We start from the raw sequence: 11504 nt of genomic DNA, 5'->3' as shown, positions 1-11504 counted from the left end.
CATCAATGTTAGTTGTATCATGCACATATATTATGAAATTCATATTTGTTCCCCCACCTGCTTACATGAGACAAAAGTTTACTTTTGAAGATCAAATTTCCGCATAATTGAAATTCAGTTTCTACCTTTTTGCTTTCGATCTTCGAACACTGGAATATAGAGCCAAGTTGTTTTAAAACCATAACTAACTGTGCTGATTTCTTAAGAACCGAAACCATTAAAAATTCAGTTTATTTAATGGAGTTTGAATTCTCTATAAATTTTTAAAGATTTTATGTCATGCATGTATTTATAAAAATAAATAATTGATTAAAAAATTAAAAAATTTGTACATTCTTAATTGTGTCACAATTACTAATTAATTACTTGTATTCAATTTATTGATAGACTTTGTTAAAAATTAAAATCTCTGAGTGGGTTATAAACAATGTATAATTAGTAACTATGAGTCATTACCTAAAAGACAATAAATAAATAAATAATATTCTAATACAATATACTTTATTAGTTTATTCCTTACTTTAATATCTTAAAGAATCCCTTATTGAAAAATTATTCAGTAACTATAAACAGTTTTTTTATATTGCTAGCATCCTATATGCTCATTGCATACAAGATTTATATTCTCTTATCCGCACAATTAAACAAGAATTGTTGCTTAATCTATAGCCACATAAAAAGCTAATGAAATTCAAGATCCTTAGAATATTGCATAACTTTAGCAGCCTTTTGACAAAAGATAAAGATAGAGTGATGATTTAGGTAGCACCATTTAGATTTATGTTTCTGGGATCCAAATCATGTTATTGGTGCAATGATTCTGAAATACAAAATTTGCAGAGTCATCCACTAGGGTCTTCTTCGTTGCCTTCTTGTTTTTTGTGTGCCAATTGCCAATGTTTAATTGTACAATTTGTTCACTTTATTGTATATGGTGGATATCTTTTTCACATAAGCCATGGCTTTTGCATCTTTCTTATCAACTTTTGCATAGGCTTTCAAGGGTTTAATTTTATAATTTCTTCATCAACGAATATAAATAATTGCTCCTTTAGTGTTTCCACATCCGCATTTTTTTTGGTTAAATCATTGAGATTCTCTGGTTTCTAAATGTTAGTGCTCTTGAAAGGCAATGACACAATACGCAATATCGAATTTCCCTCAACATGCCTAGTTAATTTTCTTGTACAATCAACTCACCTTTCAAGATAATGGAGCGGGTCAAAGGCTAAGCTTTTTAGAAAGATCAAATGGCTCTTGGTTAAATAAAGTTGTCTATATGTGACCACTTTAGTGTGTGGGGGGGAGACTATCGAAGATAAAAATTTGTGAGTGATTTTAAGGATAAATATTTATTTATTCCTTCTATTTTGTTGTAGAGATCTATTTAATTTTTATATTTTAAAAAATATTTTAAGATAATCTTATTGATTAATATGTTATATTTCCTACTCTTACTTTTTCTTACTTTTTATAATAATATCCTTAGCGATATTAATAAAAATAAAAAAAATTAATTTATCCAATGATCCTTGAAAGTAGAACAAATTTTTTAAAAAAATAGTGAAGCGTTTATGTTATTATTTTACTTGTAGGATTAATTTAGTAAATTAATTTTTTATAAATAATTATTAGGTAAGATTATTGCAAGAATACAAAAAAGAAAAGTTCTTTTATAGTGATATCTATTGGTTAATTTGCTAATAAATAATTATTTGTTTAATTAATTAATTAAATTTTTTATAGGTAAATTGATCGATGTCAACAGTATTGTTGTAAGGATATTATTGTAAAAGTAAAGAACAAGTATGGGCAAAAATATAATGCATTTAATAGCACGAATGTCTTATGGCATTCTTTAAAATATAAGGATTAAACATCTACTTAAGTCAAACATAGGGGCTAAACGAGCATTTATCCATGATTTTAACTTTAATTAGCAATACGACTAATTATATCTACATACACTTAAGAAAGTTTTTTTCCCCCTAAATCTATTTAAAACTATTAATACACCTTGCTCACATAGTAATGTGTTAAATCAATGAAAGAGTAAAAACTAACGATATAGGAAAATTTCTTAAGTGTATGTAGATAGATGAGAACCATGTGACAACTTAAATAGGAAAATTTCTTAAGTGTTTCGGAGCATTACTTCCTTTTCATTCACTTATTGTTATGTGTATATTTCAACCAATCATGATAAGATACATATACATATACATGTAGTAAATAGTGAATGGATAACAATCAATACTCCAATAACACCAAAAAACTTCTCAATAGATAGGTGTACTGAATTAGTTTATACGTGAGTGTAAATAAGTTTTAATAATATTATTCATTACAAAACTATTAATATACAAGAGTTTATATGGTGGACAATCTCAATTTTCTTAAGTAACATTTGGCTTTAGATTTTTGAAGTTTCAGGAAAGTAAAGTCTTATATAGGTTTATTGTTTTTGAAGAAAAGTGTGTTAGGTTACATAACAATTGTTTATCCAAAAAGCATCGTGAAAAGTAGGCACCTTGCTGGTTTATTTACAGTATATTGCAACATTGCATGAGAGGACAGCTTTTGTTGCAAGTATGCCTTTTTCTACTATCATGGCCAATCCTGTTCTAAATTGTTTAAAAATTTTTATATTTGCTCCCCCACCTGCAACGTATGACGGAATGTATATTTTAAGGCAGTTTCCGAGCAATAGGAAGACCTCCAAATCTACAGGATTGGGAACCTCTTTTTACATATTTGTACTTTTAGTCCTTTATAAATTATCCACCCATCCTAATCTCGACTTTTCCAACAAAATAAATAATGTCACGTATATAAAAGTTAGGATACAAAATTCGTGTTGTAACGAATACGATTGTTAAATGATAGTAAGATTTTGGATTGAATTGATTTGAATGAGTTAGATTTTGTACCATTTTACTTTTAAAATCGAATGTGTATGCTTGGGAATACTCGGTTGTTTAATTTGTATGCCAACAATGTAAACATTATATCTCTCAGTGGTCTCTAAAGATATGATCCGATTAAAAGTTCAGCAAGCAAACACACCTTTAATAATAACATATGCCAAACTCCTCAGTATTGTGAGAATTGAATAATGGATGTAACGTCAACAATCACCATACAATCTTCTCCTCTTGATAAAGCCTACATTTTGGTAACGTATTCTCATCTCAAACCACGGTAAATAGTGGGATCCCGACATTAAATCTATGAAAATATTTAGCCCCGTTGGTTTCAATTATTGAGCACGCCTTAAAGAGCGGCACAAGGATTGTGCAGTTGAAATGAAAATGATGGGCATATAATGGATTCCAACAGTCCGAGATAAGAGGAAGAAGAAAGCGGGCTACTTCAAGAGTAATTTTTGGAGAAAATATAGTGCTAGATGGACAATGGTTAGTGGAAAACGTGTCAGCGATTCACAATCTTATAGTTGCCTACTGCGGGCCTTGTCGGGTGAAGAAAGAGGAACACGGACGTGGCCCATTTTATTATTTATGTTTTCTTTGTCACCGAATTAGACATTGAGCAGTTCTAGTTTCTGACGCGAGCATGTTCATGCATCATACAAAGCAACAAAAGGCATTAAGACTTTTGAGACCCTAAAAATTCAAAACTAAATAAATAAATAAGGAACAAAAGGCATTTTGTTTAGTATGCATGGTAATTAAAAAAACAAAATTGATTTCCACATTTGTCATTGCCCCTTTTTGGGACTTTATTACCCCACTTTTTTTTTTTTGATTACATGAGACTATTGCTCAAATTACAGTTCATATTACATGAGAGTATAATTGATATGTACAATCATATATTTATACTGAGCCCTATTGATATGAATGCTGATATGACACCGTTCAGATTTTTAACCCTCTCAAATATTCGAGGGATGTCAAACTCCCATCCTGGGAGAAAGACTGTCTTCACTTGAGCTCAAGGACTCCAAGGAAGAATATTTAAATTAAACCCTTACAATGCGACTGCGGAGGCTCGAACCCCTTCCCTCACATTTGTGAGGGAGTGGCTCTAGCCACTTGGGCTAAGCCCAAATGGTTTTATTACCCCACTTTTACTTTGGGTTGAGCCGTTGAATGAGATTGAGAGCTGTCGTTCTTTCTTGAAAACTAATTTGTGGGACAATGAACAAAATAAACTTGGATCCTTGACCCTAGTGGGAGAGAATTAAAAAAAAAATGAAGAGGAAAGTAGAATCGTTCTTTTAGTTATGTTTTGTAAAATAAACTTAGCAAAGTAAATAGAAGATGAAAATGACAATTTTGAGTCTTAGGGACTTCAAATACGATTAAATAACAATTACGGCTCCTTAACGAGGGAGAAAAAAATTAAATAATTTACTTTTTGTATAAAAAATTAAAATAATAAGAAATATAAATTAGTAAGAGGTATTAATATATTTTCAACATTTAGGAGTTACTGATTATTAATAATTTTCTCAACTTTTTATTTTTTTACTTAATATCTTAAAATTGTCATTATAATTATAAAAAAAATCAAAATTTCGGGGGTTGCGCGGACTTCCGCCACTAAGTGAGTGGCAAAACCCCAATTTCAATATTTTGACGTCACCTCCACTCGATTCCAAATAGATAATGATATTGACACTTTCAAAATTACATAATGGTATCATCCACCAATTATGAAGGCAAAATAGATGCGAAAATGACAATTATGAGTGGAGAAACTGATAATCATGATTGGAATTAGTCATTTCAAATTGATTTGATGTGCTTCCAAATGTTCACCACATAATTTGAGTCGAATTTCTGGCACTTGTGGTATGTGGAAAGCTCTCTGAAAATAATGCTATTCAATAAAAGTATAAACCATCAACAGACGTAGTTATATTGACATTCATTTTCTGCCATTTAAGTGCCCATGCTTGATCATTCAAGTCAAAATAAGTAAGGGCTATGCTTATAACTATTGTGTCTCTTTAATTTTAAAGAAAATGGAATACTTACACTTTTAAAGTTTGAAAAATAGTTATAAAAATCTCTAAATTTTTAAAAGAAGATATCAAAACTCCATTTTTTAAGCATAATATCCTTTAAATTTAATAATTAGAAGATTGACTTTAATGCTTTTTAATTAATACAAATTCAATATAAACAATATAATCTATCTAGTAGACTAAAAAAAATTTTAACATTTAAAATCAATATTAAAAATTTAAATTATTATATTTATTTTAATAATATATTTATATTTATTATGAAGATTTTAAATAAATCTTTAGGTTAAATAGATTTTACAATTAACAAAATATATCCCTATTATTAATATTAAATAATAATCAAAATAATTTTAATTTTAATTTATTTATTTGAGAACGCTGGCTGAAAACGAAGTTGCTAGAATGTTGTTTCGGAAGGGTCGCTCTAAGGGGAGGCAAAACCAGATATGGTTTTAGATTCAAGAGCGAAGGATATAAAAATATTTTTAAATATATTATTATTACTATTATTTTAATGTCACATATCTATTTATTATAAAATTTTGGGGTCAATTTTTTTTTTTGTTTTATAAAGTCAAAGATATTATGGTCAAAAGAGGGTCTTGATGCCTCTTATTAAAAACTTGGGGGGTCTTTATGAATATTTTTCCCAAACCTTGAGAGTGCAAGTATCATTTTTCTTAATTTTAAAACAATACTGATAAATTATTCTGTAAACATTCACTTTTACTTTACAACTAAATATTTATTAATCATGCATCCACTCACTTATATCACGCATTTTAATTCCAAACATATCTTAAAATAATTGTTAGCCCTAAACATTTAAACTGGTAGAAAATAAACCACATTATTGCATAGGTAAGGTTATACATCCCAAATTCCATCGGGCAACTAAAGATGAAATCACAAGTACATCAGCGGCAAGCTCATGTATGTGAGATCTTGCTCATCAAAGATTAGATTCTATAGAGAGCAACTATCAACATCTGTAGCATTGACCACAGGCAAACCCCTTCATCAAATTTGTAATGATGGATCCAGGTAAAACTGGTCCTTCATCTCAATTGGACAAATTTTTAATTACGAATAGATATTTTGATTCAAATTATCCATAAGTTGATGATCTAACTTTTGTTCTTGTTAATGAGCCAAACCTGTCATTGGACATTGGATGCAGAAAAAGTGAACCACTGGCATTGACAAATTATGGCTTGATATGTGATTTATGATACCTACAAAATATAGTTATTCAATAGAATGCGTGCATGTAATGAGAGTATGAGACTGAAATAAAAGTAACATGTAACAAGTAACCAGACAAATTAACGCCAGATTGAAGAAATTGAATGCAGTCTTTAGTTACCTTGAGGATCTCAATATCCAGCTCAATGACCTTTAGGATTCCACATCTACTCTTCCAATGACATCACTCTTTGTACGACTGAATTCAGAACCTGAAAACAGAGAAGGTTGAGAGGCACTTTGAATCAAAGAAGTTATTATATTTAAATGAACCTTACTCGTCATACTTCACCTTCTAGATAAAGAGGCAGGAATTCTTTTAAATAATAACATTAGATAGATGTAAGCATTGAAAACAAAATCAGAGCCCATTTTGTCAAACAGGCACCTTTTTTGGGTATTTTCTGATGCATTTTTTCTCTTTCTATCATGAATAAGATTTGTACAGTAACATCGTTATAGGCAGTGTAATGCAATTGAAAAAACAGTAGAGCTCCAGAAACAAATTAACTTGCAAAAACTGTTTCCTTTACCAATTTTAAAGTAAACAAGAAACAAGACTGCATGTAACTTAAAACAAATGAAAAAGATAGACCAGTTTACCTCAGAAAAGCAATGTGTACATCATGATTGATTCCAGATGACAACAAATTGTCAAAATCTCCTCAAATTTATAGTTACCAATCTGTAGCTGCCTCAGGAATGCAATGACAACAAAGGATAGAGAGTTACTCTATAGAAAATCTCCTGGCAATAAATTCATTAGTGATGATTGTTTTAGTTGTAGGCTTGGTGACTGGAGGACAATATGGCTGTTCTTCTTTGCCCAGGTACCAGCCATATATAGAATGAAAGATTTTATCAAAATTTTGGCACTTTTTCTTTGTCATTCAAACAGACTCAAGAGTTCTTTTCCAAAAAAGTATGAGCATTTTAACTATTTCCAATTAGACTGCTTCGGATCATCAATTCCAATCCAGCTACAACCAGGAGTCTTACTGACACCCTTCTCTCTCATCAAAGCCCTCATCTTTGCCGAGTCATCCCACATTTTCAAATTTGCAAATATTTTCGATGAGATAACATAGTTCCCAGAATTTGAAGATTCTATCTCCGGAAGCAGTTGCATCACCCGCTGACTTACATCAGTATTTTTCTGCTTCTGACATGCACCAAGCAAAGCCCCTAGAACAATCTCATCTACTTTTTCAGGCATCCTCTCAACAAAATCCCAAGCTTCAGACAAATGTCCAGCTCGTGCATAAAGATCAACCATGCAAGAGTAATGCTCACTCTTTGGGATTAACCCAAATGATGAACTCATCAAATCAAACAATCGACGACCTTCATCAACCAATCCAGCATGAACACATGCAGAAAGTACTCCTATAAACGTGACATCGTTTGGGCGGGCAGCCCCACCCTCCTTAGACATGCGCTCGAACAGTAACAATGCCTCATGGGCTCGTCCATTAAAAGCAAGTGCCGAAATCATGGCATTCCAAGAGACCTCATTTGTTACAGGCATGTCTTCAAAAACTTTTAGTGCATCATCTATGCTCCCACACTTAGCATGCATGTCAATTAAAGCAGTAGCAACAAATATGTCATGTCGTAGGCCTCTTTGTGACGCATATTTATCAACCCACTTCCCCAAATCAAGAGCCCCAATAGAGGCACATGCAGATAGTACTCCTATCAATGTAATTTTATCTGGATTAACTCCAGCGTATTTCATGCGATTGAACAGCATTATTGCTTCATTCGACAAGCCATTTTGTGCATATCTGTCTTACGTCAAATAAACAGTTACTAAGCACAGAAACCAATAAAATATAGTTACTGCATAGAAGATTCATATGTTAAAAAAGAAAAAATATGCATACATGTAAAAATATGATGCAAAGACAGTCAGTGTTGCCCGTCAGGAATCGCATTCTTACGAAAATTATATCGATGATGTTGTAACAGAGCCAATCCAAGTCAAGTTCCATCATCTTAGCACAATGCTTCTAAAATTGTTTACTAGGTAAAATTTCATATTTCAATATAATCAATAAGGAGGAAATGAGAAAAGCCATTATTTCAAGATAATCAATCACATTTTGCGCACCAAAATCTAAGCAAGAGAAATTTTTCTTTCCACGTTCATCAATCAGCGAGGAACTCTAAGATGTCAAATCAATTTGATTTTCAGCAAAAATCAACAGATCTTCAAATACTAATCATCTTTCTCATTGACATATCTAAACATTAGCAAAGACAGTCATTCTGAAGAGAAAAGCTAAGTCATCAGTTGGGCAAAAGCTCTCCAATTAGTCAAAGCTGTGCAGATGAATCTAAGCCAATGTTTCCTTCAGAGATGATTTTAAAACATAAAATAGTAAAGCAAGTGCAAACAAGAATCACTTACGCTGTGATCATTGCATTCCATGTAACTACATCTTTATTAACCATCGCATCAAAGACCTGCCTCGCAGACACTAAAGCCCCACACTTCCCATACATATCAATTAACGCAGAGCCCATATAAAAGTTCAAGTCCATCTTATTCTTCACCACAAACCCCTCCACCCACTTACCCAACACTAAATCCCCCAAGTCCCCACACGATCCAAGAACGCTCACTAACGTAATTTCATCTGGCAAAAACTCCTCCTCCCTCATTCTCCCAAACAACTCTACTGCTTCCTTCGCATAACCCATCTTCGAATACCCCGAAATCATCGAATTCCACGACACCAAATCTCTCTCTCTAATTTCATCAAACACCTTACGCGCACTATCCAATTTACCACACCTCGCATACATAGTAATCAAAGAATGACTCACGTGATCGTCCTCATCCAGTCCAATCTTAAACACCGATGAATGAACAGAAACCCCATGATTCAACGCCAAAAGATTCGCACACGATATAAACACAAACGGGTACGTAAAATTATCTGGTTTTAAGCCCAAACGTTTCATTTGGTAATAGAGTTTAAGAGAATGAGAGTATTTTTGCCACGCAGTTGTCAACCCGCGGATCATTACATTGAAAGCGTACTCATTGGGTCTCGAGATTTGGTGAAAGAGAAGGGAAGCGTAATTGAAGTCTTTAAGATCAATGATTCTGATAAGAAGGAAGTTGGGTTTTTGTATAAAATTTATCAGCATTTGAGTGTGAATTTGTTGCACTGTTTTTGTGGATGGACATTTTTTCAAGAGGGATAGGAGTTTTTCTCTTAGAAGACTTGGGTCGTTAAGTTCGGTAAAGGCAAGATGGCGGGAATAAGCTTTTGCTCGAAGAAGCATTATTTCCATTACATGTATGGCAACGTGCCATGAAACAAAAATAAAGCCCGCCGAGGGTGTATTTGTAATTGTAGTGTAGTGTAGCATAACTTTGAGAACATCATATTGACCTAAGATTTATTCATAATAATTTTCTCAAACGGACCTTTAAATGGGCCCAAAAAATAATCTTATGAATGTTGCAACAATTTGAAATTGACATCTACTTCTGACACCCCTGGGCAGTCCTCGTAGAAACCCCACCTCTTTAAATTTACAAGTTTAAATTTACAACATTCAAATATTTGAATGTTGAAAATTGCTGGCACCCCATCCAGAAAGGCGGTGCCAGCTTGCCTATTTTCACATAAACAACTACTTTGGCCATTTTATTGAGTTCGCACCTTGTTTTCGATTTTAATTATATATTATATATAAGGGGAGGTGATATCTTAATTTAAATTTTCTTATTTAAAATTTTGACATAAATTTTGAGTTATTGATTCATACAATTTAATAATAGATATTGAAAGTTAAAGTACCATTTAAAATTTGTCATTAAATAAAAATTTTGTAAGTAACTAAGAAAGGTACATCCAACTTCCTATTATACCCGTACTTCTTCATGTTGAAATCTAGGTAATTAACGGAGACTAAATAGAAGATAAAAAAGAACACTATATTTTAGTAATATTACTAAATTTCTAGACGTGAATATCCGGTAATGCTTTACATAGCAAGAATACTATTTTATTTTTTGACTTGTATGTAAGATAATAGCTAATTAAAATCTCTGCATTAATTCAATATTTTGAGGGCTAAAATCTCAATTACAGGAAAGAATTTGTTTCTCTTTTAAATTGACAACTTCACTGCCTAAGTAAGATCTTCAAATTGGAAGAATAAAAATGTACATTTGAAAGAATTTTCAAATAAAAGTTATTTATAATTCAATTTATGGCCATGCATAATAAAATTAACTCACTCTCCGTCTTCATTAATTTGACGCTAATTCATTTTCATGACAAAAAACTAAAAAAAAAGAAGAAGAAAGATTTCAACGTTTAGTTTAAACAAATATATTCTCAAATTTTATTGAATTGTAATTCTATGATGCTTAAGACGCATATATGGTTGCTCGTAATTTAGCAATCATATGTACATTGACACAAATATTGGGCACCAATATTATCACAAAATCCTTGACCACCTTTAAACTGAGCCGCACACTTGCCGTTGCAACATAGGTCGCGGCACTGATCACATGCACCTAAACCGGCGGTGCACTTTTTGGGCGATGGCGGCCGTTTCGACGGAGAGCCACAAGGGTAAAAGCATGTGCACAATGGAGGCTGAATGGTGCGGTCGCAAGAGCCTTGGCCTTGACCAGCGTGCCTAGTTTTACATTGTAAATCACAGTCATTGCTAGCGCCACATTGACCCAAGCCTTCTTGGCACGTATCTCCCTTGATGGTATGCACTACATTTCCACGTAAATTGATTAATTGAATTAGTAACTGAAAGATATAATCAAAAAATCAAATTTTATTGTAATATGATACAGGGAAAATAGTTTGACAATATTTGAAGAATTATGTTTTTCAAAAGTGTTGGGTATATATACGAGGGAAAAAAAAAACTTCATTTAAGCATTATTGGGAAATAGATAATGCAACTTGTATTTACTTACCTAATGCAAGGAGAATGAAGAAAAGGATAAAATTTGAGACAATAATCTTGGCCATTATATTCAGAGCACAAGACAAGATCTCAACTTCTTTTTTCGATTTTGATATATTTTCAGGTGACTACACTTATTTAAATAAAATTTGCTAGTAACTTAGGGAAGGTATATGCAATCTTTCTTTCTTTTTATATATATAGTAGCTCTGTAATATTGTTGAATCTCAGTTATGAATGAAAATTAGGAAAGAAGACTCAAATATAGTAAGCATGTAATTAGATTTCGATATTTGGGGTCTAAAAT

The 11504-nt window shown here is 32.1% G+C and overlaps 2 protein-coding genes across 2 annotated transcripts; both read right to left on the bottom strand.

Moving 5' to 3' along the window:
• Nucleotides 1-5793: 5793 nt before the first annotated feature.
• On the bottom strand, nt 5794-9581 carry LOC102611189 (pentatricopeptide repeat-containing protein At2g34400). The gene is made up of 4 exons (XM_006474577.4): nt 8655-9581; nt 6845-8028; nt 6363-6453; nt 5794-6231 (listed from the first exon to the last, which is right to left on the bottom strand). Exons 1-2 carry the CDS (start codon nt 9545-9547, stop codon nt 7179-7181), a joined length of 1743 nt encoding a protein of 580 aa, XP_006474640.3. The 5' UTR covers nt 9548-9581; the 3' UTR covers nt 5794-6231; nt 6363-6453; nt 6845-7178.
• A 1016-nt stretch (nt 9582-10597) lies between these two features.
• LOC102611472 (defensin-like protein 182) lies at nt 10598-11291 on the bottom strand. Its single transcript, XM_025097153.2, has 2 exons — nt 11208-11291; nt 10598-10997 (listed from the first exon to the last, which is right to left on the bottom strand). The coding sequence occupies exons 1-2, from the start codon at nt 11260-11262 to the stop codon at nt 10663-10665; spliced, it is 390 nt and encodes a 129-aa protein (XP_024952921.1). The 5' UTR covers nt 11263-11291; the 3' UTR covers nt 10598-10662.
• Nucleotides 11292-11504: the final 213 nt, after the last annotated feature.

Source organism: Citrus sinensis, chromosome 9 (genome assembly GCF_022201045.2).
Source record: "Citrus sinensis cultivar Valencia sweet orange chromosome 9, DVS_A1.0, whole genome shotgun sequence".
In the NCBI taxonomy this organism is placed as follows: domain Eukaryota; kingdom Viridiplantae; phylum Streptophyta; class Magnoliopsida; order Sapindales; family Rutaceae; genus Citrus; species Citrus sinensis.
The sequence above is the reverse complement of the archived record's forward strand: the minus strand, read 5'-3'. Positions and strand labels throughout refer to the sequence as shown.